Genomic DNA, 27,201 nt, shown 5'->3' with positions numbered 1-27,201 from the left:
CCAAGCCCTTGGGTCTTCCCCTAAGGGTTCAGGGAGAGAGAATAGCACTTATAGGGACTGAGTTCCCCCCAACAGTGACTTGGGGGTGAGGACAGAGAGGCCACCCACTGCAGCACCTTGCAAGGCCTGGCGAGCCAATTGATCAGCCTTGGCCTTTGCTCCCAGCTGTTCCTGCTGGGCCTGCAACTGCGTGGTCAGCCGTTGGGCCTCAAAGAGGCTGTTCTCCAGAGAGTTCCTCTCAGCCCTGTGGTGAAGCAACAGATAGCAGGCACATAATCCACATGGTCCTGAGGTATCTTAGTTTGTACATGTAAGAAGCCGTCATACCCTATGCGAAAACATGTTTCGGGCCAAATGAAAAACCAAAACCAGAAATGAAACAAAATAAACAAGCCACAGCAGAATAACTCAGAATTATAAAAATAGAACAAATAGAGAGGATATTTTAATCTCCTTAAGCCTGACATGAAAGCCAGAAGGAGGGGAAAAAGAGGCCAACAGATCTGGATACACTTAAAGGCAGGAGGGATAGTTTTCCACAGAAGAGATTCCATAAATCAACTTGGAAGGAAAGGGCAGAAAATGAAACACATCACTTTGCCTGTTAACTTAAGAAATTGATCTTTAAAAATGAAAAACAGAAGATGACAAGGGGCAGAATTGGAAGAAAATCTATATTTGGTACTTAAACATAGGGATAATTATCTATCATATACAAAGAGTTCTGGCCGATCGCTAACAAAGTCAACAACATGAGAAAAAATACCAGTTACAAAGAAAATATCAAACAGACAAAAGCATGTGAAATGTACTTTACCTTACCAGGAGAGATCAGGGGCCAGGAAAATTTGAACGACAGCCAGGCAATGTCATTAACCATACAGCAGATGAACAAAGACTTAAAGGCAAGCACGCCTAGTGTTAGCAAGGGAGTACCGGGGGGAGACTAAGCATGCTGGCCATACCTCACCCAGGCACCAATTCTAGAGACACATGACATCCAGAAACAGGATGCCCACTGTAGCTTTACACTGTGGCTGGATGTGGCTGGACATGGCTGGAATGCCAACAAATGGGGAAAATGTAGTCATCACAGTGCATCTAACATAAGCAGTGTCATGCACGAGGCAAGAAAGGGGTCACCCACAGGACAACCAGCAAAGCTAGCGTGTTACAGGCTGTGGTGGAGAAAGTAGCCTGAGTGCATCTTCATGCAGAGCTCATCGTCCAGAAACCATGTGGAATGAGGTGTAGCAACCTACGACAGTGCTCACTCCCAATGTGGGCTCCTGAAAACAGCTTGACTTGCTGATAGCCAGCCCAGCAGTGACTGACTAACCCAGCACTGCCAGCGTGATTTGTCACTGAGCTCTGGTCTTACCATGAACACTCCAGAACATAGCAGCAAGGTATGATGTCAATGGGTGGGGGAGGCCGTGGCCCTTGACTGGCTTGCCGGTTTTACCACAGCTCCTGTGTTACCCTGAAGAGCACCAAAACCTGCCAGGACCCCTTCGTGTGTGAGGGAAAAGTCCCCTGGACCCAGGCTACGCACCCTAGAAACCTCACTGTCTGCCACACCATACCCTGTCCCCCTTGTAACACTACACACTCCCTGTTTTATGAGTAAACATGCCCTCTCCTCACTATGTATGGAGAACATTCTTCCTCTGAGCTGCCTTGAAGCCTCCTCCTAGGGGGTGTATCTGGATTTGCCTCTGAGGTCTGCTCACAGCCTGGGAACCTGAGGGTGTGTCCAGTTTCTTTTTCCACAGAGGCTCAAGAGCATCTTACTGTGGTTGAGCTCAAGGCAGAAGTCTGGTGCTACAAGGTAAAGGCGTATGGGGAGTGGGTAAGCTGCAGCAGGATGTATGGGTGGGAACCTGCCCCTCTCACTACCTGATGAACAGCCAGCACTCCATGAATGGAGAGAGGTATGGATCAGGCATGGATGGCCCCAGCAGCCCTGCCATCATGGCTTCAGCTGGTTATCATGGTACATTGTTATTTGGTGGGTCTTCAGGGTTGCCATGTGCTGGTCCGTCTGGGTCCAGAGATCAAGGCTGGATCCCACCCTCGGAAGGCTCTGACCAGGTTCATATTCAGGGCAGCATATGTTTCCAGGGCTCAGGACCCCCTTTGCTCTTGCTCACCTGGGAAGCCCCCTCCAAGTTTGCCACTGGGATGCTTACACAAGCTTTTATTAAGAGAGGTCAGTTCTGAGAAGTTGAAGGTCTGGGTCCTTCTAGTTCCCCATGTCCCTAGCATCTGGAGTTCCAGACGGAAATCTTCCAGGAAGCCCTTCATGACTGAGAAGGCTTTGGGGAGAAAAAGCAACAGCTAACCTTGGGTCTCTGCAGAGGCTATGGGACCAGCCTAAGCTACCACCATTCTTGCCTCCATGGGCACATTTCCAGATTTGCATGTTGCCCTCTTGGTTATGAGGATTCCCCCACGTCCATGTCAGGACTATGGGTGGACCCTACTCTAAACTGCACAGCTATGAGCCTCTGGCTCCTAGGACTATTAGAAAAGCTACTAGACAAAAGTTTCAGAAGGGCTCTTGTGCTACCTCTAGGTGTCTCCCTGGGAAGGAAATCTCAGAGCCATGCAGCAGAGGGAGGGGAAGGATCCCTGGAGTTGTAGACGCTCTGGATGCAGCTGATCTGCAGCTCTACCCCAAACTCATGCTCTTAAGGATGAAATTTCGTGTCTTTCTTTTACTGGTCTGATCTGGGTCTCTGGTATAATAGGGTTGCCCCCTTTCTTACTTTCTTCTTGGTTCCAGCATAAGGGCTGCACTGAAGTCCCCTGACCCAAGCAAATGCATCCTTTCCAAGTTGGTACAGCTTTGTCTGCTGCATAAAAGCTGGTGAACAGACATCCACCCACCCACTCACCCATCTACACACCCATCCATTTGACCACGTGCCCATATACCAACCATCCATGCACACATCCATTCGTCATTCCTGGTGTACACACACACACACACACACACACACACACACGTATATACATACACATTTATATAGTTCCTTGCACATCCACCCCACCTGCCCACCCTTGCATTAGAATGTTACATTCACTTATCCATCTTCCTTCTACTGACTTGACCATACATCTTCCTTTCTATGCTCACAGATCTCTAAACACATACGTGGCTATCCAGAAATATATGCAGGTATCCATCCACACACTTGACCATCCATCCATTAACTTGTCAGCCAGCCATCTGTCCCCTTACCTGGCCATCCATCTATGTACCCACCGAGGCGTCCTTCCAACTAGCTACACATCCAGCTGTTCATCCATGTGTCTCTCAACTCACCCACCCAATCAGCCAGTCACCCCATCATTTGCAGGGTTCAGCCACATAGTTCTCATCCAGCCTGACCATTCCTCCATCCCACAGGTCTAGACGCTGAGTCTCAAAGGTTATCCCTCAGCCCTGGCGTCTCCAAGAAATTGGGCCACCCTAAAGAATTCATTGCTGAGTGAATTGAGCAGAAAAGTACACACACACACACACACACACACACACACACACACACACACACACGGCATGCATGCCATCACAGTCAGCAAGGACAATGACCACTTCAAAGACACAATGGTTCCTCTTTATGCATCCCATACCATATGCCTACAGCAGACATGCCCTGCCTGTGCCACTGTGCCTGTATAACACCTGTGCTGTCATAACACCATGGGCTGTTTGAGGGCAGGATCATGAGGGGTACACCCTGGTTAGTGATTGCACTGGTACCTCAGATCAGCTGCCTCCTTAGTCACAAGCTCGCTATGTCTCTCCAGGGCTTCCTGCTTAGCCAGTAGTTGGGCCCGCTCCTCAGACAGTATGTTCTTCTCATGGAGGGCATCTTGAAGAATGTCCATCTGGGCCTCCTGGTCCTGCAGGCTCTGTGCCAGCTGCTTCTCTAGGGCCCGTTTCTTGTATGTGACCTAGGGGAGGAAAAAGGGACCATGTGGAGTTTTGAAACCTCAAGGTCCACTTCCACTGACACACTTTCTCCAACAAGACCACACCTAATCCTTTCAAACAGATCCACTCCCAGGCAGATAAGCATTTAAATATATGAGCCTGGGAAGGGGGATTCTCACTCAAACCACTTAATCTGTCACATGTTCCATCACAGTGACAGGAAAGTAACCCACCCAGCAAGTTAGTCCAAACATGAGAGTCCCTTTGAAGCAGAGCCTAGACAGGTGAAGAAGACCTTGGAAGGTAGCAAGAGTTAGCTTACTCCCTCCTGCACATCTGTGGTTCTCACACTCTGGCAACATCAGAGTCACCTGCAGGCTAACTGAAAGTCCGTCTGGGGGAGTGTCTGACTCGGTGAATCTTAGATGGGCAAAAGGACTGGCACTGTAACATATTTAAAGACCCCTGTGACATCGATAGGAAATCGGCTGAAGACCTCAACCAAGGCCATGTGAAAACACAGAAGGCTAACTCTTTGTCTTTGGGCTAGGCAAACTGCAGGATCTAGGGAAGAGTGATCGTAAGATTTTTAAAAAGTGTGGCATGGTGGTTAGTGCATATAATCCCAGAAGCTGGGGAAGTTAAGGCAGGAGGGTTGCTACAAGGTTGAGGCCAGTGTGGGCTACACAGTGAGTTCCAGGCTACTGTCCCAAAAACCAAAGCAAAACCAAATATAAACTCATGAGTCCTCCACAACAAAACAGGCAATGAAAACAGGAAGTCAAGATGCCAGTTGGAAAAGATATTCACAGAACATCTGTCTGGCAAAGTATTTGCATTGATATATATGAGAAACTCTTACACAGATGCAACCAAGATACAAAATCCACACTCAAAAAACACACAGAAGCCTAAAAAAGACACAAATCCAACAGGTGCGTGAAAATGCACCCAAACCACTCGTTACCTTGGAAACACGAATCAAAACCTCTATACATAGAATATTCTGCAGAAAGTAGCTTAAAAATTAAAGCAGATGACATCCAATACTGATGGAACTCACCACACCCCTCCACAATGACCCCCATAATTTCACTTGTATGCATTTGCTCAAGAATAGTGAGAAGTGGGTGTACAAAGGCTGTCACGAGCCTTGTGTATTACAACCCAAGCCAGAAACAGCACAGGAGTCCAGCAGTAGGTGTGTGAGAAAGTTTATCCCCACTCTGACACAGTTATGTACAAAAGCCAAAAGCTATGGTACACATAACTACATGGACGAATCTTAGAGTGTGGAGAGAGAGAAATTTGGTACAAGTTATCCACACAGCCAGTGCAGGGTCCTCCATGTTGGAACAGAGGCTGCCGGAACTTTAGACATTTAGCCCCAGTGTGGATTGTGAGGGAGGCTTCTGGACCAGTAACCATGTTCTTTTTCTTGACTGGTCATCACAGGTGCACACCACTGTCAAACTTATCGGCCTGCCTGTCCCCCACACTGCACATTAATTATAGTTTAACAAAAATGGAGGAATGATGGTAAGAATAAGGGGGAGGGGATCTGAGAACGGAAAGAGGTGATGCTTTCCACATGAGACATGGATGGCTGAATGTCTCTGGAAGTCTGAGACCCAACTGGGTTTCCACACAAGACACACTGTAAAAACTGCTTCAACTCAGTCCACACCCAATGATCCCAATGAGTAATGGGCTGGAGAAAGATCTCAGTGGGCAAAATGCTTACCAAACAGGCACGAGGGTCCGAGTTCAACCCCAGAACCCATGTGATACGTTGAGTAGTCCCAGCACCAGCAGAGACTGGAGAACCCCTACAGTTGAGTTACAGACCAGCCAGTCTAGCTTACTCAGGGGGATCAAGACCAGTGAGTGACCCTGTCTTATAAACAAGGTAGATGGGGGCTGGAGAGGTGGCTCAGCAGTTAAGAGCACTGGCTGGTCTTCTAGAGGACCCTGGTTTAGTTCCCAGCACCCACATAGCAGTCAATAACTGTAACTCTAATTCTAGGATGCTCTTTCATGGCCTCCACAAGCACTTTCACATATATGGTGCACAGAGACACATGTGCAGGCAAAACACACACTTTAAAATAAAAATGGGGTGTGTGTGGACAAGGTGGGCAGATCCTAGGAATTACATATGAGGTTGTCTTCTGACCTTCACATGAATGTGTACACATATGTGCATGTACTCTTATGCATACACACACACACACACACACACACACACACACACACACACACACACACACACAAACCCCAAAGAAATCCAACAACTAAAGGACAGGAACTAAACAAACACAGGAGTAGCAGGAGCGTTCAACTGTGCACACACTGACCAGGCACTAGAGGCCAGAGCAGAACCCTAACCCAAACATGAAGGACAGTCCTGACCCAAAATTTTCTCTCTCCTTGTCCCTACCCATTGGTGCTCCCAGAGGGAATTATATATGTTGCTGTTGGCTCCTCCACCCTGTAGGTTCTGGTAACTTCCTCCTCATGCTTGCGCAAGCAAGCATTTTATCCACCGAGCCACCTACCTCTCCAACCTCCTTCAGAGGTACAATCAGCAGTAGCCTTCATCCGGGTCTCACCTGGTCCACCTGCTCCCGGAGCTGGGCACTCTCCTGCCCAAGCAGGGCCACCTGCTTCTCTAGATGTTCCTGCTTTTGCTCCAGGTGCCCACAAGCCTCCTGCAGACCTCTCCGCTCAGCTTGAATGAGCCCTAGCTGCTGCTCTGTCTGCGTCAGCTGTTCTCTCACAATAGCCTGCTCCTGCTCCAGCCTCTTCTGCTGCTCCCGAAGCTGGTCCCGTTCCTGCTCCAGCTGCAGGGCACGTGGGAAGACAGTGAATTGGCAGAGCACACATTCCTCGTTCCCACAAGCCGGCCACCCCTCACAGGCTTGCATGGAGATGCTATTGTTCCTGCTTCTTCAGGCCTGACTAGGATCAGTGGTCACCTACTACTGGGATGGTGGCCTCAGTTCATGTAGGAAAGGAGATCTGGAGAATGGATGATAGAACAAGTCCACAGAGAAATTTCAAGGACACCTTGGGGGAAGCCAAGGCCTTGGCTCTTGCCTTACCTGAAGTACCAGATGGTTTAGGGTGCCTTTGTCTTGGGAAAGCCCTTCCAGCAGGGTAGCCATCTTGGCCAGTGAGTCCTGTTTCTCCATTCCCTCTGTCTTCAGCCGTGTCACCAGCAATTCCAAGTCAGCATTGCTAGATTCAGCCTGTGAGGCATAGTAGTCACCCAGAGTTGTCTCTGGGAATAGGTTTCAGAGTTTTTCTGGTAGAATTAAGTTTTTGACTAGAGTTGATGACTGGTGGCCTAGAGATTTTCCGTAGGAGCAGATACAGCCAGCAGGGTTGGGAGGGCAAGGGGTCAGGAATGAGTCTAGTGCACAATAGAAGTGACCAGGAACCCTGGTAGTGGCTCAGGCCACACAGGTAAGAGCAGAGGCAAGGACCATGTGTACTTATGTACATACCTGGGCCAGAGCACCACGCAGGCCCTCCTTTTCTGTCTCCAAGATGTCCCTCTGCAACTGCATTGAACTCAGTGCCTCCCGGGATGTGGCTAGCTCCTTCCTGAGCCCAGAAACCTTTTCTTCCAGTTGCTCCAGACGGCCCTGGCTGAGGCCCCAGGCCAAAAGGCAAAGTTGAAGGGTCTTTTCAGAGATGCCATGACGAACTTGTAGGCAGGGAAATCCTAGCAAACACTTTAAAAGTCCGGGAAACCCCAGAGAAGCACAATGCGCCCTTGAGAGCAGCCTCTAGTCATATGCCTGGACTGTGAGGCATACCTACAGGCGGTTGTGTACACAGGGCCAGGCATTTAAGGGTATAGGTGTGGAAATGAGGGTGTGCGATGGCCAGCTCAAAAGGAGCTGGGGGCCCCCTCTGTCCCTGATGGCTTCTTGGTGTCTCACCTGCAGTTTCGGAGTCTGAGGGACTGCCTCAGAATTGGCCTGCAGCCCCTCCACAACCCACCTGGTCTCCAGCTCACGCAGGCTGCGCTCACTCTGCTGGGCGAGCTCTGCTTTCTGCTCTGTCCGCAGCAGGAGGCTTCTCCGAAGCTCTGCGTTTGTGGCCTCCAGCTTCTGTGTCTCAGCCTCCTGAATGTCTGCCTTTGCCCTCAGCTCCTCCACAGTTGCCTCCAGGGCTACTTTCTCCCTGGGAAAAGCAGGAGCCAAGGTAGAGTCAGCCTCAAGCCATGCTTCAGAGAAGGAGTGCCTGAGACCATCAAGATTTACTGGGGAGGACAGTAAGGGTGAGTGGGTTTGGGTCAGTAGTGGTGGTGTGGACGCATGTCCTCGGGGGCTTCAAAGGCAGAAGCAATTCAGGCACAGGAAGAAAAGCTGATACGGTGTGACCCAAAGCCTCAGGCCCTAATTAGCTGCCTGAGATGAAGTAGCCACTGTCTGGGACATAGCCTTCTCCTTCCCTTGAAGGAGCTTAGGGCCCAGCTCTCTGCCACATGAGCAGCCTGGGCAATCCTCACAGACATCTCTTTGCCAACAAGTAATACCTGCTCTCATCCTTGCAAACCTCCACTACAGAAGGAACACCTTCCTGGCCAGTGTCTATTTGATCTGTCTCAGAACACCCACGCATATGTACTCTGTGGATCCTGAAGTCCATGTGCAGTGGCTGTGGGGTTCTGGATGTTTCTTCCCATGTCTCCTACTCTGTTCACAGCCATGCCTAGCCATTCAGTTGGATTTCCGGATTTTAGGTACATTCCTTTCACCCTATCCTTTGAGAATCAGCTCCCATTTCCCAGTCTTTTGGATCTGACACAGCTTGCTCTGCCCTGCTGAATCCTCCCAGCATTCCCCTCTGCTCCTTCTGCTTTGCCCCTACCTGCACAGAAACCTCCCATGTGGCCTCTTGTGTGATCTGTTTCTGGAGATATAGATAGTCCTCCTTCTGTGACAGGGCTCTGCCTGCCAAACAGGCTCACTTAAGACTTCCCAGAGACCCTGCCACACGTCATGCCTCTGCTCACTTCTGCCTCCTCTCTGCAAAGGCCTCCCTCCCTCCCTCCCTGAGCTCTGCCCACTGTCCTCAGATTTCTGCCCCTCTGCAAGGCTGTCCTGATTGGCCCACCTCTGTGCCTTCCTACAATGTGTCTCCAGGACAGGACTGACTCATTCATTTACTGTGCAGGAATAGGTGCAGGCTGCTTGGAAGACTGGGAAGTTTGTGTGGTCCCCCATCCTTATGTTGAGGGGGAAAGGGAAACATGGCCTCTTGGTTTCCAGGGCATATTGTACATTTCCTTCAGGAAGATTTCCAGATCCACGGCTAACACCTGGCTCTTAGCCTGCATCCAGTAGATCCCATAGATTCCCACACTTGGTGACCCTGATTCCCTACAGCCCCAGGTCAAGAGTCATGTGCAGAAAGTATTCAGAACTTTATGGTAGCTGCAAAGGAACCATGGGACCCACAGGGTATGTGGAGAGTGGGTAGACGAGGTTCTTTTGGTCATGGTGAAAAGACACTGGTAGAGAAATGTTACTTAGAGGGGAGCCTGGAGCAGGAATGGTAGGAGGCAAAAGCTGGTGATGCCAGAGCTTCTGAGATAGGATATGGGCCTTGCCCTGCAGAGAGCCTAGAACATGTGCAAACAGTGCCTTTGTTTTTAGGGAAGAGAATCCTAGATTGGGTACAGTAGAGGGGGCACAGAAAAGGGGGAGAGGCTACTCAATTCAGACAAGAGGTTACAGATTGAGGGGCAGCCTGGCCACCAAAAGGTTTTATCTGGAGATGTGGCCTTTTCCATTTTTTGCTGTGAGGCCTCACAGGGGACAATTGCCCTGCCCTACCCTTGATGCTTTCCTCACCTTTCCAGGAGATGGACAGACACCTGAGAGAGCTGTGTCTCCTGCCTCTGGGCCTCCAGCTGGCCCAGCAGATCCTCATGCTCCTGTGCCCTGTCCTGCAGAAGCCTCTGTGAGGTCCGCAGTTCTTGCCGGTACCCAGACAGCTGCTCTCGGAGCCCGGCTGCTTCTTCTTGGGAGGACTTCAGCCTCAGATGTAGCTCCTGCCAGGGGAATGACACCCTCAGTGAGCACCAGCTACTAGCCAGAGCACTCAGTTCCCCTAGAAAGGCCCCAGACACCTGAGGCCCCTCCCTAGGCTATGCGTCTCAGGGGCAGACCCCATGGAGGTAGACCAGTACTCCCAGGGCAGACAGTAGAAAACTTCACCAAGATACCCTAGCTGGGCAAGATTTGTGACGTTGGTGGCCCTGTGGGCTGTGGTCACCCACCTGCTCCCACTGCTGCCGCCTCTCCATGGCTGACTGGACAGCCTGCAGTGCAGGATGCAGGTTGGCTGGAGAGCTGGTCCGTGTTGGGGACATGCGCTGGTGTGGGGACAGAGAACGTGGGGGGCTCTTCAGTTGGGTCTGTACTTCCCTGACTTCAGTGCTGCTGCTCCAGGCCAACTCTGGATACCGAACATCTGACTGGGCCACCTTTGAGTCACAGAGAGTGAGACAAAAGAGAAGAGAGTGCACCGCCATTAAACAGGACCCTCTGGATGAGGACACCTAAAACCAGGGTCCTCACAGATCTTCTGTATCCAGGAAAATCACCAGGCAAGGCCATACCTCCTTGATGCTGGCCAGGACATGGTTCAGGGATTCAACCTCATCTCTCAGTTCATCCACCGCCAGCTGGCCGCCACTGCGCCGGGATTTCTGTGGGCAGAGACCTCTGAGCCAAGCAGACTCACACCCATGGCAAAGCTCCACCTCCCAGTTCCTCATTTCCCATCCCACAAACCAGTCTTTGGATGTCCGCCTTGAGTGTCAGGATGGCTCTCTCTCCTTGTTCCTTCTGCACAGAGAGCTTCTCTACCAGTAATGTCTGCTCTGAAAGTCTGGAGAGAGGATCAGGGTGATGAGGAAGGCCCTGAGGGTGTTGTGGGCCCATCAGGACTCCTTCCTATGCAGTGCCTCCTTACAGTGCCAAGGATATAGTTCAGTCTGTGCCCTGATTGCATGCCTCCTCTGCTATAGATCGTTGATAACTCCCACTATTTTGGGACTAAAATACCAATTCCCAGCTCTATTGTCCTGGCTTATGGTCTCTCTCCAAATCACATCTGCAGCTCCATGTCAGGGTGCTGGGTGAAATCACCTGGAAAACTCTATCTACCTCATCTCAAGCCCGTACCTCCTTGGCCTCCTTACATTAGCCAGCCAAAGCCCATGGCCCACCTGGCTTGAAGTGCCACCTTCTCAGCAGCCCACTGGCCCTGCAGCTGCAGCATTTCCCTAGCCTGCTCCCTCAGCCGCTGTTCCAGGTCACTGGTCATGCTGCTGGCTGTCAGCTGCAGGTGGGAGTCGAGGCTCAGGCAGGCCATATGCAAGCGCTGGGCCGTCCGGGTCATGTCCGCCCGAACATCTTCGAGACCCCTGGGATACAAGAAAAGTAACTTGGCTGAGCCTCATGATCCTGCTGTGAGCATGGGGCCCAGGATGCTGTAAGGCAGACCTCAGAGCTGGAGAGGCAGGCCGCATGAACCATGAACAGTATTGGGAGAAGCCCTACTATCTGCCACGAATTGGTTTATATGTCATGGAATGGCTAGGATAGAGCCAAGGGGAAGTGAGCAGGGGTGAATCTGACCAGAAATGATAACTTCGAGTAAGATACTGGATTCTGGGCCTTTATTTCCTCCTGTGTAAATGGGGTTCCATTATGTCGAGGGCCACTGGGAATGCCTAGGACAAATCCCCATGAGGTATCCAGAAGGGACTTGATGGATCCCCGAAACCCTATGAAGGCCAATGTCTACCCTCCCATCTAGAGAAGGGCAATCCCCTGCCCTCCTTCCACCTTCTCTATCCCTCCCTCTCTCCTCCCTATCCATTCACTTTCCCCCAGGGCAGCTAGAGACACCACAGCTGCAGCCCAGGAAGGACTCCAATCCTACCACTAGGGTACCACTAGGTGAGCGTTTCTGCTTACCTCTCGGTGGATGCCCGAATCTCAGCCAGGTGCATCTGCAGAGCCTTGGCCTGTCTCCACAGGGGGAGGATGTCTCGAGGCTGTCTTAGGCTCAACCTTTGGGTCTGAGAGCAACAAGTTGTATCTGCTTAGGCCTTGTCCTCTTTCTCTCCTGTCACCCCCGCCCCTGGGCTGGAAAGAGGCCCTGTCTTAGCTGTTAAGCCTCAGAACCTCATATCCATCCCATGGGCTTCCCAACCCCACATGGGAGACAATGTCATGTCCACCAGGAGAAAACTGTTCCCAGATTCTACCACAGCTACAGAGGACTATTTCACAGAAAGCAGGGCTGCTGAGAATCAGTTCTTCCCAGACAGCAAGGTTCTCCCAGGCACTGGTGCTGTCGTCTGAGGGAGGGGCTGCTTCTCCATCCCCTGGGTGTCATGGGAGGTCTAATGCTAGGGGGCTGTACAAGTCAAGCAGAACCAGTGCCCTGCGGGTGTTCAGAGACCAGGTGAATAAAAACACCCCCATTGAACCCTAGAACAGCCAGCAGCAGAGGAACTACCAGAGAAGGCTGGGTGTCTATGTGCTACCATTCTATCGCCACACCATACTGTGTCCTGAATGCTGACCTCTGGGACCCACAGGGTTCTCTGAACCAGCTGCTCCCCTCTAGCTCCTGCCTGTCCCTGCATGATATATCCCTATCCAAGGCTGTTCATCAAGGCTTTCAAGATGGACAAACTCTCCTTATGCCTCCTCCCGTGTGAGGCCATTTCTGACTCTTTAGCAGACCCTACGCCTGAGTCTTCTGTGCACCCTGACCTCAGGATTATGTTTCTGTACATCTTGGTGCACAACAGAGGACACTTGGCTGTGCTCTGTCGCATCCTAGGGATGAGACGTCTTGGCTCCTGTCTCATGGAAGCTAGGATTCTAGACCCTCTCCTCTTCTTGACAAGACTGAGAGCTGGCGAGCACAGGGAGAGCATGCAGCCAGGACATGGTACAGGCGAGGAGCCCAGCCAGCACTGTGCAATTCCATTCTAAAAGGAACAATGCGAGTATCCGTTTCTCTGGGGAGCTAAGCAGAGCCCAAAGTAGGGGTCTCCTCAAACATGGTGGACACCCCAAAGCTGCACTCAGCACATTAAAGGCGAGTAAACTAGAGGGTGAACAAGCATACCTCTGACATGCCACACACGCACAAACACATGCCTGTATTTTCACCTTGCTCTCACATAGTGTCACTCACATACAGCCACAGGCATGCAGATTCACATCACACAGATGCAGACCCATACAAACACCACACTCCAGCACACTACACTCATACAAGCTTTCACACACTCACATGCCTTACACACTCAGACTGTCATTCACCATAATAGACTCCCACATGCATACACACCTCACACATGCACATATATACTGTACACTTACACCTTCACATATACAAGTCATACACACCATAGACAATACATACCATAGGCACAGGTACATACACACACTGCTCACATCATAATACACACTTGTACACCACACACGCACATACACACTCACATACACACATACACATGCACACACACTCATGTACATGCACACACGCACACACGCACACATACACACATTCACACACACGCACACACATATATACTATATCCTTACACCTTCACATATACAAGTCATATACACACCATAGACCATACATACTATACTCACAGGCTCATACACACCACTCACATCATAATACAGTCTTATACACTAAACACACACACACACACACACACACACACACACACACGTGTGCGCAGTCTTGCAGAGAAACTGCCAGTCTAGAATGTTAGAGAAGAACAAAAGAGAAAAACAGTTCTTCCCTGTGCCTGGAACCATGACACAACATCATGCAGCTTGCATGGGTTTTCACACTCAAACTGAAAGCCTACTGCAGTGTGGTACACAGACCCTTGGAGCTTCCAGGCACTCGTCAAAAGCAGTTGAAAAATCCTTTCTGGAAAAATCCTTTATTCACCTAGGTTTCAAAGAACTTCCACAAAGTTCCAAGGAAAATAACCAGGTCCCTGTTAGCGCAAGACCACCAAAGACACAAAGAATGCACCATGATCAGGAGTCAGCAGAAACTATGGCGTCAGACTGGACAATGGCAGGTGGTGCAACATCAGACACCAAGCACAAAATGGCTGCTTGAGAAAAGATGCATCCATTCTCCTAAAGATGAAGATCTGATAGTCGGAATTTAAGTCAAGGAGGAAGAGTCCAAGGTGATTAGATGTCAGAAGGGACATTGATGAGTAAGAACATGACTGTGAAGAAATTAGCCTAGCTCAGGGTAAAGGAGGAGAAGTAACTCAGATGATTCTGAACACTAGAGATGGCGTAAGATTGGCACAGACATCTTGTTGGCATTAGGGAGAAGAGGGAGAGGTGGGAAGAGCTAATCCTGAAAGATTTAATGGCTCCTTGCAGTCACGAGGAAGACAGAGGTTGGAGACCTCCTGAGTAGGATAAGCAGGAACAACCCACATGGGGTGTGTCATAGAAATCTGCAGCCAGCCAGAGACAAAGTGGGAGAAGTCACCAGGGCAAGGAGACCAACAGTCTTGTGCCGAGTTAGGGTCAGGGGAGGCCACAGCCTGGTTGGCAGCCGCAGCAAAGAGACCAGAGACAGAACCCTTCACAGGGCTGAAAGGAAGGAGCTGCTGGCCGGGACGAGCTTTCCAAGGCAGGAGAAGGAAAGACCCGTAATAAGCAAAGCGGGGCACTTGTGGACACTCCTTGTATAGCATTGTTTAGCCTGCCACGTGGGTGGCATAGGCCATGGCTGTCATCTGCCCAACTATCCTGGGATGACAGACTCCTGTTCCCTGGTGACACTCTATGAGACAGTGCACCCTCCTCCAATCTTAGCAGGCACCGATGCCTTCCCTTCTCCTGTGGGTGACAGCAGGTGTCTCCACAGTAGCTACAGCCGGAAATGACAGGTGTGGGGTCGGAGGCAGGGGGCCTTTATGGCTGCCTTTCCCCTGGGGATTTGTTTGAACGGACCCATATAGATCCGGATCCAGGCTTCTGCCTTCATATGGAGAGAGCATATTCTTCAAGTGGCTTCAGGGCGGGGGGAAGGGGATCTTGCCACTGGTGTGGACACTTGGATGTGTGATCAGACCTCTTTGGAGCAAGGCTGTCAAGGGATGCCTTTAGGTTCAGTTGTATGGTATCATCTTTCCAAGGCCACACCCTTCTCAGAAGGTCCCACATCCAATGACAAATTAGCAGACCAGTCCTAGATATGCCCCAAGGTCTGTAACATTGTTCTCTGATGCTACAGTTTGAGTGGGCAAGACTGTGAGTATCCGGTAGTTTCTGGCCAGGAGCTTAAGAGCAGCTGTGCGACCCAGACCCTTTGATCCACCTCTCTGTATGGCCACCTCTCTGTGTCAGGCATCAGAGCCAGAAATGGCCCAAGAACTCTCTGTGTTCTCCTTTCCTCAAGGGGACTGAGGTGTCCCTCATGGCATAGGCTGCTGTGACCAAGCAAAATGGGCTGTGAGGCTCCCACCAGGGGGAGGGATTGCATGATACCAGCGTCCCTTGAGCACCAAATTAAAGAGGCAGGGTGTGGGGTCACCTCTTTCTTAGACCAGTGACGCACCTCTCGAAGCTCCAACTTGCCCTGCAGGCGGAGCAAGCTGTGTGTTGTCCTGGTCAGTTCCCTGGCCAATGTGTCGTTGGCCTTCTGCATGTGCTCCAGCTGTTGTCGAAGGAGGGTGTTTACTTGGGAAAGGCCCATGCTCCTAAATGAACAAAACCCACAGCCTTATATGTGGTGACTTCTCAAAGAGGCACAAAGAGTCCAGGACCCTCAACTAAGGAGTTTAAATGGAGTTCTGGGCCCGCCAATCTCCACTTAGGTGCACAGCCTCAGCTCTGCGCCCAAGCATCACCGATCGGCCTGCAATGAGAGCTCCATGGGGCCAGCACCAGGAGGACCCTTCTCAGAACCAGCTCTGCGTCATCTTTCTTTCCTCAAAATCCTATTTCCCCAAACTTCCTCACCCCTAGCCACTCCTCTGCCTTCCAAGAAGAAAAAGAAATTTACAGGGTCCAGGAGGCTCAAAGGGAGCCTCAGAGGGGCAGGCCGGCAGAAGCTGGGCGTTTCTGGGCGTCAGGCCCTTTGAGAGATGCCAGAGATCCTGTACAGCTTTTCAAGCATCAGGCTTCCCTGGGACCATTCTTCCCTCAAATGGGTTTTCAAAATGCTTTTCAGCATTTTCTCCCTCTGCCCAGATTCCTGGAGGGTAGGCCAACCACAGGATGTTAGTGATGGCGAGATGGGTCAAGTGAGGCTCATGGGTTGTTCCCAGGCCTGGGGTGTGGTGCAATCTTGCCAAGTATGAACAAAAGGGCCTGTTGACATCAGAGAGGCTTGAGTCCAAGAGTTCTGGAGTTGCGGTCAGGGTGGTAAGGAGAAGCCAGGGAAGGGCACCCAGGATTGTGTCTGCCAATGGTCCTTGGTTGTCTGTGGTAACCCACCACCAGCAGCGATGGCCAGCCAGTACCCCTCGTGAACGTCCTGATACCACACTCGGGGGGTGAGGTCAGGGAGCCCTTGGCAATGGCTGTGCCTTGGGAGGCTGCCCCCTGGCCCAAACCTATTCTTGGAGGGAATGACAGATTTCTCCCTCAGCTGCTCTAGGCATGACATTGATGCTCCTGTCTCCGTGCTATGGGGATGTACACTGAAGGATGTGGGCAGAGGACAAGGCTGTCTCTGAGGCCAGCTCTCACTTGCTGGTGGGCTCTCCTGAGTATCCTGATCCCAACGCTGGGACATTATGGCGTCAAGCCTCTCTGATATCTTTGCTCCCGGCACTCAGAAGTAAAGATAAATCATTATTGAGGAGACTAGACTCCTTTCCCCTGGTCTGTGACGCCAGGCGGGGAAAGGAGTCTGTTGCCCACTCTACAGACTGCTCTTTCTCTCCCTTCTCACCCACCCTGGCCCTGAGGGGTGGGCAGGAAATTGTGAGTGAGGATATGGGAGTGGTCTCCAGTTTTACTTGCCACTGACCCTTCCCTCCCCCCAGGTTATCTTCCCTGTGCCAGTTTTCTCAGGTAACCTTAACTCAGGATAGCTCCGTGGGGGGGTGGGTGCAGCCCTGAGCGCTTGCCCACCAGGCCTCACCTCTGCTGTGAGGCCTCCAGCCGGCTAAGAGCCTCCTCCAAATCCATGCTGTGTTCCAGCTCTGACTTCCGAAGCCGGGCCTCAGCGGTATCCAGGCGGGCCTGCAGCTGGGAAGGAGTGTGAGCTTACCTGGTCTATGTCGCCCTAGTCAGCCAGGTATGACATGAAACCCACCCTGGGCAGAGGCAGGATACAGGGTCTCCCAGGAGCCTGTTCACACCTGTAGGCCTGGTGGCCTACAGAAAGAGGGAGAGGGAGGAGTTGCTGGCTGAGTGGATGCTTGGATTCCATTGGGCCTGGGGGAGTGGTGCGATCAGCAGGGGGCAGGGCTCTGGGGGTTCCTAGAGACATTTCAGTTACAGGTTAGTAAACTGAGGCACTATTGTCCCCAGTGGCTGGGGCAGTCAAGATGTCAGCCACGTAGGGGTAAGGTAGGCAGCTGAAAAGCAGGCTCTCCATGTCTCCATGGGGCAGGAAACTGGACCCCTCTGGCTTGGCCTATTTCCCAAGCTGCACCTCTCATCTCAATCCTCCTCCTTAGCAGGTGGGAACCTATTCACATGGGTGTCAAGCCCCCTTGCTACCAACACAGAGCATTATCCCAAGGGGCTAATGTGGGGATTCAGGACGTCACATCCAAGGCCTACTGCCCATAGCCACCCAGCCGTTATTACTACATGGGGGATCTGAACCTAGGATGTCACGGAATCATGGAAGTCTTGGGAGGAAGGTACAAAGAGTAGGGGGATGGGGATGGGACACAGGAGTGTCTGATGGCCAAGGACCTGCTTCTCAGCCACCAGCAATGGGACAGTTGGGGTCAGAGGTCTCCAATTATAATGGCTTGTAGTGTCACCTGGAGAGGTCATGCTGGACCCCAAGACCCTCACCCCATTCCACCCGTGTGCTGGAGCGTGATTTGGGGCAGGGTCTCCCAGCAGCCTCTCTAGCTGGCTGCGAGCTGAGCTCTGACTCATGGCTTATTAGTTTGCGAATCTTTGGAAGGCCTTCTGTGGCTTCTATTCCCCGAAGTCCATTCCCAGCATCTCCCGCCCTGTGCTAGGAAGATTCTCTATCCCAGAATGCACCACAGCAAGAGCAGACTCTTGAGCCATGATAAGGGGGGTCCTCGCACTCTCTCTTAGAGGGACTCTTTGGGTAGGGGACTGAAGAAAAAGGCATGTCCCATAGAGTGGTATGGTGGGAAGGGCAGCAGAGAGCTGGGGTCCGTTGGCAGGTGGGCACCTCAGGGCTAGTGTGATTGCACTAGGAACTCTGCTAGGACCCTCAGGTAGGCAAGGCCAGGCCTCGGGGTTTCCACAGGTTACATGCTATAGAAAGAGCAGATCTGGGCCAGCACTGGTTCCAGGCATGGCTCTATGACCTAAGGGCAGTGGGTCTCCATGTTCCTCATGCTGTGACCTTTCAATTGAGTTCCTCATGTTGGGAAGACCCCCCCATCATAAAATCATTTTCACTGCTAATTCATAACTGTAATTTTGCCACTGTTGTGAACCATAATGTAAATATCTGATACATGGGAGGTCTGGTCCCAAGTGGTTTTCCTGCGACCCACAGGATGAGAACCATTGCCTTAGGGGACCATTGGCCAGAGCTGAGCCCTGGTGTTCTCATTTGTCCTGCCACACGGAGCTCAGGTTGGTCCCATAGATGCTGGGGGATCAGAACCCCACCACCACCACCACCACCACCACCACCACCACCCCATGGGTTGTTCTCACTTATCTTGTGCCTACCGTGCCTGGTTCTGCCTGTGAAGGTCGTGTGACTCAGAGAGGACAATGCATGAAAGGGCTCTGGCCTAGAAACCACCTTCACCTTCTGCCCGAGTTTCTCTAGCTCACTGACATCCCTGAATAACCCCTGGTTGAAGCCTATGCCTCAGAGGCGACCTCTCCTCCTCCCACTCTGAGGCCTGGCTGGTGACCAGAGGCTGTAGTACATGTGAGAAAGGCCAGGGGGCTGGACCTACAGGCTCTGCCCTGGTTCGGGGGCCAGTCCTTCCTAGCTTTCTCCCCTGTTCAGGAGCTGGCTTTGTGGTTGTAATTGGTAAGGCCTGGACCAGTGGGTCATCACTGACCAGGCCACCCCACAGGGATCCTGGAGCAGATGAGAGACAACCATCTGAGGGGGACATATCCTGCTTCACATGCTGACCTCTAGCCTCCTTTTCCCCATCTGTTGCCCAGTGTCCTGAGGCCAGCTGATGGGCCCACAGCAATGATCACTGGTTTTGAAGGATGATCCCCAGTAAGGGCTTGGCTGTGCACACTGCTGTAGGTACCAGCTGCACACTCACCCTCTGGCTGACCATGTGACACCTGTTAGCCACCTGCACACTCACCCTCTGGCTGACCATGTGACACCTGTTGGCCAGCTCCTCCCGCTCAGCATCTGCCTGGGCCAACAGATCCTCCAACCGAGTCAGCTCCTCTTGCAGGAGCTCACTCTCCTCCTGTGCGTGGGTTGTAGTAGCTGGCAGTCCCCACAGTCCTGTGGGTACAGCATTCAGATCAGGCCCTACCCAAACAACTAGAAGAGGCCATGAGGAACGTCACTTCCTCTCCTGTGACCGAGCACCCTCCCATCCCTAGTACCTTTGGTCAATATCTTTAACCCCATCGACTCATGGCCAGGCCAAGTCTCTACCAATTAAAACATGTGTGTGGGGGACACTGGGTGCCATCACACCATGTCTGGAGCAGGAGTGGGGCTGCTGCTTCAGGCTAGCGGGGCCCTGCCCACAGAAAGAAGCTGCTTTTTCAAACATGTAGTGATGTTTCTCAGTCCTTTCCCAGGGCCCAGCGGTAGCCCGGAGTCATTAGGAAATAGACCAGACGGACCGTTACAACACAAAGGAGTCACCAGACCCCTGCAGAAGTGACTGGTGAGCTCGGCTGGTGATTAGGGAGCCTGCCTACTATTTGGCCTCCATGCAGGGATTGACCCTTTTGGAACCTGTTCCTGCAGTGCATTGATAAGGAAGCTATACACATGGGGCCTAGATGAGAGACAGAAGCAAAACTCGGGATGTCCCTGTCAACCTTTAGGCTTTTCACTATGGTGAAAAAAAAAAAAAAACCAAGATGAGTAAAACCAGGACATGGGTGGCGTAACAGTGTCACAAGCGCTGAGGTCAGCTCCATCTGGCAGTGATAAGTCTTGTAGTTAGCAACATGACTCCTGAGGACCCAATGAAGAGAGGGTGGTTGGGAAAAATGGGGCTAGGAGAGTCTGGGATGGGTAGCCAAGGGTCACAGGATAGTCCTAATTGCATGGCTTCCTAAGGTGCTGTGTGAGGCCAAGGCCAGGCTCCACGTGCTGTGTGAGGCCAAGGCCAGGCTCCATGTGCTGTGTGAGGCCAAGGCCAGGCTCCACGTGCTGTGTGAGGCCAAGGCCAGGCTCCATGTGCTGTGTGAGGCCAAGGCCAGGCTCCATGTGCTGCTGCTGTAAGGTTCCCCTGCTGCCTGAGACATCTTCGAACCATCACCTGAGAGTGGCTCCTTGCTCAGGCTGCTCGACACAATCTCTCGGATACGGGCTGGCACAGGAGTAGGTAAGGCCCGCTGGCCTTCTCCACGCACTGTTAGCGCCCGGTCTTCCCTTCTGGCCATGGGGCTCAGGATGGTGTCTTCCAACTTCTGAAAAACACCCCAGAGCCCTGGTTCTTATAGGCCCAGGACAACTCGCAAGCCCCTCACGCAAGCCCGTTGTTGTCAGTGGGAGCCACCACGAGGTCACTTCGACATAGCAAAGCATCCTGAAGGTGGCAGAGTGGGGACAGGCTGGTCACTCAGGTCACACGCCTTAGTGTCTCCATCTGTGGGGTGGGATTGCACAATTGCCAGTCCCTGGCAATGCTTTGGCAAACACGAGGAAGTCAAGAGAATGGGTATCTGAAAGGACTCCTGGCCAAGGTCAGCAGAGCTCACCCTTTCCAACTCTAAGCAGGCTGTGCTGCATCCTGGGCCAACTCTTCATGCCAGCCTCTCTGGGATGACCAGAGCAGGTGCCTTTGTGTCTGCCCACAGAAAAACCCTCCACTACCCTGCCCAACCTGGAACAGTTTGGCTCAAACCCCGCCCAGTGATCACAGGCCTGGGGAGGGAAGGGGAGGGGAAGGGACACTACAGGTAAAGGAGGGAGAGCCCAGCCCCTGTTCTGAGCAGCCCATCCATCATAAGGGGTGTGCTGGACCCTGTGAGGCTTGAAAGGCACAAGAGGATAAAGATCAGAAGAGGGTGCACGGTTCTGAGAGCAGCTCTGAGATGTCCCCTTCAGGTTACCCCAGAGGGGAGCTAGAGTGGCCCACTTTCTTGGTGGATCCTGAGCTAATGTGCTGTCAGGAGAGAAAATCACATGGGTCCAATGTTAGAATAGCATCCTGGAGTCCTGGAGAGACAAATCATAGGGGCCTGGCTCTGTGAGGGATCTGACTCAGAGTAAGCACCTTCCAGTGTTATGAATGCTAGCATGGAGGACAGAGTTGTAAATAAACACTCTTCATGATTTCCTCCCAACAAACTAGGCTGCTGAGGGCTAGGAGATTTGATTTTGACAGTAGTCACTCTTCCCTTGTGCCTGGCTGCCTTGAACAGAGAGCCATGAAACTACCAGCCCCATTCTTGGCAACCAGCTGGACCGATATCGTGGTCGTCCAGCTGCTGTGAACATCTCCATAAGCTACCCCATGGCTGCTAGGAACAGCACAAGCTGGGGTGCTGGGGCTGCCATTCCTGTTTTGGGAGCCTTGTACTGGTGTCAGCTACTCTAGATGATCTGCACAGATGTGAGCAAACTTCACTTGGGGCAGGACAGCCTCGTGAACGGATGACATCACTCGCTCGTGAGCACTCTCTTTAGCAACTCAACAAAAAGCCTGCAGCTTGAGCAGCGTGGGGGTCTGTACTTGGCTGACCACAAAGCATGTGGTGCCTTTTCCAGATATCTAAGCAGCTTGCTGGTCGCTGCTTTCGGGATAGTGCCCTCTCCTGTGTGCGGCACTCCTGTGTTGCAAGATCAGACCCAATAAAAACCTCCTTTTGAATGGCTTGTTTGTCCATTTGTGATCTTTATCATGAGTGAGGCAGCCTGGGCTGGTTGTATGAATTGGAGACAAGATCCCGAGTTTCCAAGTCTTAGCAAAAGTAGCAGCAGTTGCTTTAAAGGGTCCCAAGGTGTTGTGGGGAGCTAAGAACCCTGACATCTGAAGCTATGAGCATATATATATGAGAGCAGCTGAGAGCAGAAACTGAGAAGTTAAGAAAAGCTGAAACTCAGTGAGAGCCAAAGGCAGAGTCTAGACTATAGGGACTGCAAGCCCCAGAAGATTTTGGGAAAGTTACTGATGGTTTCAGAGGCAAGAGTCTCGGTGCCTAGAACTGAGGATACTGACAAGTTCTCTGAGCCCAGAGCACTAGAACTCTGCCTCAAGCACCTCAAGCCATACGCTTCTGGCTTTAAAAGCTCAGAGCCATATAAGTCTCTCGATCTCAAGGCTTAGTGGTATAGGCCCCTGGCTTTGGAAATTCAGGTTGTACATCTAAAACTCAAGGTCACCTACACCTCGGGAGTGCCTTCTTTCCCACTGATGATTCCCACCCAGACACGGTCTTTAGGGTCTCAGATTCTCTGAAGGATTTTGTTGGGTGAGGCACATATTTTGGGGAAGGAATGAGCCTGAGATAAAGACCTCGTCAGGTCTATGTCAGCAGGGAACTTCTAGGTATAGGATTACGAGTTGAGGATTAAGAATAGCATGTGCTGTTCTGTGCATGAAGGATGTTAGAATTTGAAGGCAGTGGTTTAATGACCTGTAACTAATGCCAGGGTTCCCCACTCCCAAAGATTTCCAGGACAGTAGCCATGGTTCTCTTCCACAGTGGGACTCCCCAAATCCCTTTCCCACCGAGTCCCTTCAGGTGATGCTCAGAAGCCTCCTGACTCCCAGCTCACGGAAGACCTTTTCTAGTCTGCAGCTCTACTGGTCCTGACTCCCAGGCCTGGGCTGGTGGGGAGGCCCTGCTTCTCCAGGCACCCCACTATTCTTACCCATTCCTCCCCACTGTAGCTAGGCCTTTTCCCACTCTGAATTCTGAATGTCTCTGTGGAGATAAGCCATGGCGTTCACCTAGTTATCCTAAATGTATCAATTCCTCTCTTAAGCTGGCTAGACTGGAGTCACTCCAATATCCAGATTCTGCAAGGCTCTGGACAGGGCCTACCCTGGTCCCTGGGAGCCCTGCAAATGTCAGATGCTGCAAGTGAGTGAGCCCAGAGCCTGGTTAACCTACCCCTTCAGGCTGGGGAAAGACTTAACCTTCTCCAAGGCTTTGCATTTAACTCCCCTAGGTGGTCTTGGTAAGGTGCCCTCACTTCTCTTTCCTCCAGAGGACCTCCCACTTGCTCTGAGTGGGTGGTAAACAGCCTTCCTTGGGTGCAGCGGCTCCACTGGTGAGGAGCATGGCTCTCCTTTTTGCTTCCTCCCTGGCCAGGCAACTCTGGGTGCTCAGACCACCAAGGCCGCTGCTGCCCTTTTAAGAGTTAGAGCGGGAAGGACCCAGCCATTGCTACCCGAGCCTCCTGTTTTGCACAGGGGGAAACTAAGGCCTAGTCCGGTAGCGAACAGAACCCTAGGTCCCCCAGATTAAAAGACATGATGCTGGCTCCATTCAGAGGTTCCCTCCAGGCCGGAAGGACCCTGCCTCCCCTCCCTCCTCTCCCCGGAGCATCAGCGGCGCCACCCGCTAACGGGAAAGCAGCGGCGCAGCACAAACTTGACTCATTCCTAACGTTTACAGAGGGTCACTTATTAGCCGGGACGTCCCGAGAGGCTCTGGGGGCGTAATAGGTTCCAGCTGTGGCCCGGTGCCTGCGATGGGTCGACGCCCAGCCAGAGCAGGAGGGGTGCGGAGGGGGAGCGGGAGGGGCGCGTCCCTGGCAGCCAGCCCTCCCCTCCCGCCTCCAGTCCCCTGCGCACGGGAGGATTGCAAGCGAGGGCTGCCCCGCCTCCACGCAAATGGCGCGGGGGAGGGGCGCGGGGCTCTGCTACAACGTGCAAGGAGGTCTGTGCTGACCCGGGCTTGGATCCCCTGGGATCCCGGAACCCAGGACCGCCTCCTTCCCCATAACCAAGTCAGGTCGTGGTGGGGAGTGGGGCTAGGGGGGTTTTCAGCGTCTGCCTCGCAGGCTCTGTCCATTGCCCACCAATGGCTTCCCCGGCCTGGGTGGATCACCATCTCTAGGGCCAGGGTCTTAACTATTTAGCCTGGGGAAAGTTGTAGCTCGGCAGTGGGACAGCCTCAGGGAGGGGGCTCAGATTGTGGGAAGGATACCAAGGCTGGGCAAAAGGGATCTCAATAGTCACTTTCCTAAAAGACCATATTCGTTACTTCCTACTGCACCCCCCCACCCCCCACCCCCGTGTGTGTTTTGGTCAGCCCGACCCATGCCAAACACCCTAGGGAGGCCAATGCCCCTGTCAGTAGCCTATGCATCTAGATCTTGCTCCAAATGGGTGTGTTGGAGGCTCAGTGGGGACAAACACCACTGCCTCTCACTTGGCTGTGGTCCTGTTGAGGGAGTCCTACCTAGGGGGACAGGCCTCTTTACCTCACCTTCTGTGTCAGAGCAGGACTCCTTTCTAAGAGAACTGAGGAGGGGCCCATGGTGCCTTCAACACACAGTGCACATAGATATGTCATGCCATTGTCTGTGAAGTTAACTGGCTGCTCTATGTTCCTGTGGCCTAGGCACCTCACGCTGCACTTTTGCCCTTGCCCGGAGACGGACTTGAGCAGGGAGTTCTGAGGGTGGGGTATGTATCCTCCCCCATTGTGGATCTTGACTCAAACATTCAGGGGAGCAGCGGTTGTTGCCCATGGAGAAACTCAGCCCAGGGAAAAGGCTCCAGCCCTCAGAGTGTCTGTATCCAGGAAAAGAGCACACCACAAGAATGGGCTCCGGTTTAGGGTCCCATCCTATCCCCAACCCTGCTCCACAGGCATGACCCTTCTATGTGTGTTCCTTCAAGATCTGGGGCGGGGATCACCCTGAAGGGAAATCCAGGCAACACTCAAGCACAACCACTAGTCAGGAAGGGCAGGGACCAATGGGAGCCCAGGCTCTGAGGTGCAAGACCTCTCCCAGTTCTCAGAGCTGCTGTCTAGGTTGGGTGGGAGGAAGTGTCAAGTGTCCCCACCACAAGGGGCTTCTTGAAGGGGTTGGCCTGTGTGAAAGGTGGGGTTATGGGGAGGGGGTGGAGATGCAGGGGTGGGGTGTCCTTTCATTGCTGCTTCAAACAGTGGGGACAGAATAGACCACTCAGATCTTCCCCCTCTTGGCTTAAAAGTCAGAGCCCAACTGGGCCTGGCAGGTACCAAAAGTGGTCCCCAGAGGGTGAGCCCAGCACTCTCCTTCCAGGTTGCGGGTAGAGGAGAAAACAAAACAAATAAAATCCATTGAACTCTGTAGGGATACAATTGAGGTGGTGAGGGCTGGTTCCTGTTTTCCCAGCCAAACTAAACAGGAACCACGTGAGTGTGAAGTCCCAGCTGCTCCCCTCTCCCTGGAGTTAGTCCTTGGTGGACTTCCTGGGGTCCTCTTACAGAACCAGCAGCAGGCCCCTCCCCTAAAGCCCTGCAGGGTCTTCCTGTAGCAGGCATGGTAGGACACAGAGATAATGAAGGCCAGTATGCAGACATGGAAAACGCATGAGCTAATTCACCATCTCTTGTTCATGAGTATGACCACAGACAGGTGGACAGTCTAGGTCCTGGTCCCCAGGGGAGAGCAGAATGAGTTTAAAAAGGAGCCTGGCCCTTCTGGTAGAGAGAAAGGCAGGACTTCACCCTACCTTCCAAATAAAGAACTCAGCAGCAAGCAATCAGGACAGGACTGCCAAACCTCTGTTTAAAATCTCTGAGGGATGGGCTGGGGATTTAGCTCAGTGGTAGAGCGCTTACCTAGGAAGCGCAAGGCCCTGGGTTCGGTCCCCAGCTCCGAAAAAAAAGAACCAAAAAAAAAAAATCTCTGAGGGAGAGGGATTCCATCAGACAAGCACAGTATAACTTGGGTACTATCTCCGGGCGGGACTGGACTTGGTGGCTGATGTGGGGTAGAGAACCGTCCCACAACTCAGTTCAGGCCTGCTGCTAATGCTGCGTGCTGAGCTCCAACAGTGCCCTCGTGTGGCCATTTCCAGTACTGCAGGAGGGCTGCCAGTCCTGCCCAAGTTCTGGAGCTGAGGTTGGGCTCAGGGTCTCCAACGTTACTGACAGTAAGAGAACTTGTGACAGTGTGTGAGCTGAGGCAGGGTAGGTGGGTTGAAGTGCCTTAGCACTATCCACGATCCAGGAGCAGATGTTTTAAGATATCTTGACTTAGAAACTGCCCTTCTTCCCCTGTGTGAGACTATTTGGGACTGAGACTCAACCCTGAGCTCCCAAACACGTATGGGGCTAGTTCCTGGATATCCAAATCTCTAGACAGTCCCCTGACTGGCATGCACCTGGTTGGATGCCCATGGATTCTCCTGTACTCCTTCAGTGAACTAGTCTGGCCAAGAGCAGGCCCAGCTGGAGGCTCAGAGCACTTTGGCCTCCTGCAAAAGAGAGGGTTTGGTCAGGAAGTCTGATGAGCTCTCTACCCAGTAATGTCTACTCCTGTGTTTGATGGGCTGCCTTTATAGCTTCCTTGATTGATATCCCTCAATGCCTACTGTGTCTGCCAAGCTGGGGCATGGGGCATGCCCTTAGAGTGGAAGCTTGCAAAGTCATGAGGGGGCTGGATGTTGAAGCAGGGGGTGAAGATGAAGGGGACGACTTACCGGTCCACCCCTAGCACAATGCTTGGCACACAAACAGGCTCAGACAGGTTCCCAGCACAAGTAATTGAAAGGCTTATTGGAACCGCCAGAGGTATGAATCACTAGCTACAACATGACTCACAGCAGGGACTGCTCAGCAGGGTGAGGATGCCGTCTGTCCTGTCTGCTCCTATGTCCTGACACCTACACAGGTTTCCTGGGGAAGGTGGCCAGTCTG

At 52.4% G+C, this 27,201-nt stretch overlaps 1 protein-coding gene across 4 annotated transcripts in view; it reads right to left on the bottom strand.

Annotated features, from left to right (window-relative positions):
• The window catches only part of Crocc2 (ciliary rootlet coiled-coil, rootletin family member 2), a 61,222-nt gene that overhangs the window by 28,875 nt on the left and 5,146 nt on the right, over nt 1-27,201 (bottom strand). For 3 of the 4 annotated variants that reach the window (XM_063268171.1, XM_039084759.2, XM_017596918.3), the window contains exons 3-18: nt 20,649-20,799; nt 19,503-19,651; nt 17,138-17,244; nt 15,605-15,746; nt 11,950-12,053; nt 11,196-11,393; nt 10,759-10,855; nt 10,584-10,673; nt 10,242-10,448; nt 9,814-10,013; nt 7,955-8,137; nt 7,453-7,597; nt 7,048-7,194; nt 6,556-6,786; nt 3,770-3,963; nt 117-244 (exon numbers count right to left, since the gene is read on the bottom strand). In XM_063268171.1, coding sequence (XP_063124241.1) covers nt 117-244; nt 3,770-3,963; nt 6,556-6,786; nt 7,048-7,194; nt 7,453-7,597; nt 7,955-8,137; nt 9,814-10,013; nt 10,242-10,448; nt 10,584-10,673; nt 10,759-10,855; nt 11,196-11,393; nt 11,950-12,053; nt 15,605-15,746; nt 17,138-17,244; nt 19,503-19,651; nt 20,649-20,799 — 2,473 coding nt within the window. Of the gene's footprint in view, nt 1-116; nt 245-3,769; nt 3,964-6,555; nt 6,787-7,047; nt 7,195-7,452; nt 7,598-7,954; nt 8,138-9,813; nt 10,014-10,241; nt 10,449-10,583; nt 10,674-10,758; nt 10,856-11,195; nt 11,394-11,949; nt 12,054-15,604; nt 15,747-17,137; nt 17,245-19,457; nt 19,477-19,502; nt 19,652-20,648; nt 20,800-27,201 lie in introns of those variants that run through there. The other variant, XM_063268172.1, reaches the window with a different exon arrangement.

This window comes from Rattus norvegicus, chromosome 9, assembly GCF_036323735.1.
Source record: "Rattus norvegicus strain BN/NHsdMcwi chromosome 9, GRCr8, whole genome shotgun sequence".
Taxonomy (NCBI): domain Eukaryota; kingdom Metazoa; phylum Chordata; class Mammalia; order Rodentia; family Muridae; genus Rattus; species Rattus norvegicus.
The sequence above is the reverse complement of the archived record's forward strand: the minus strand, read 5'-3'. Positions and strand labels throughout refer to the sequence as shown.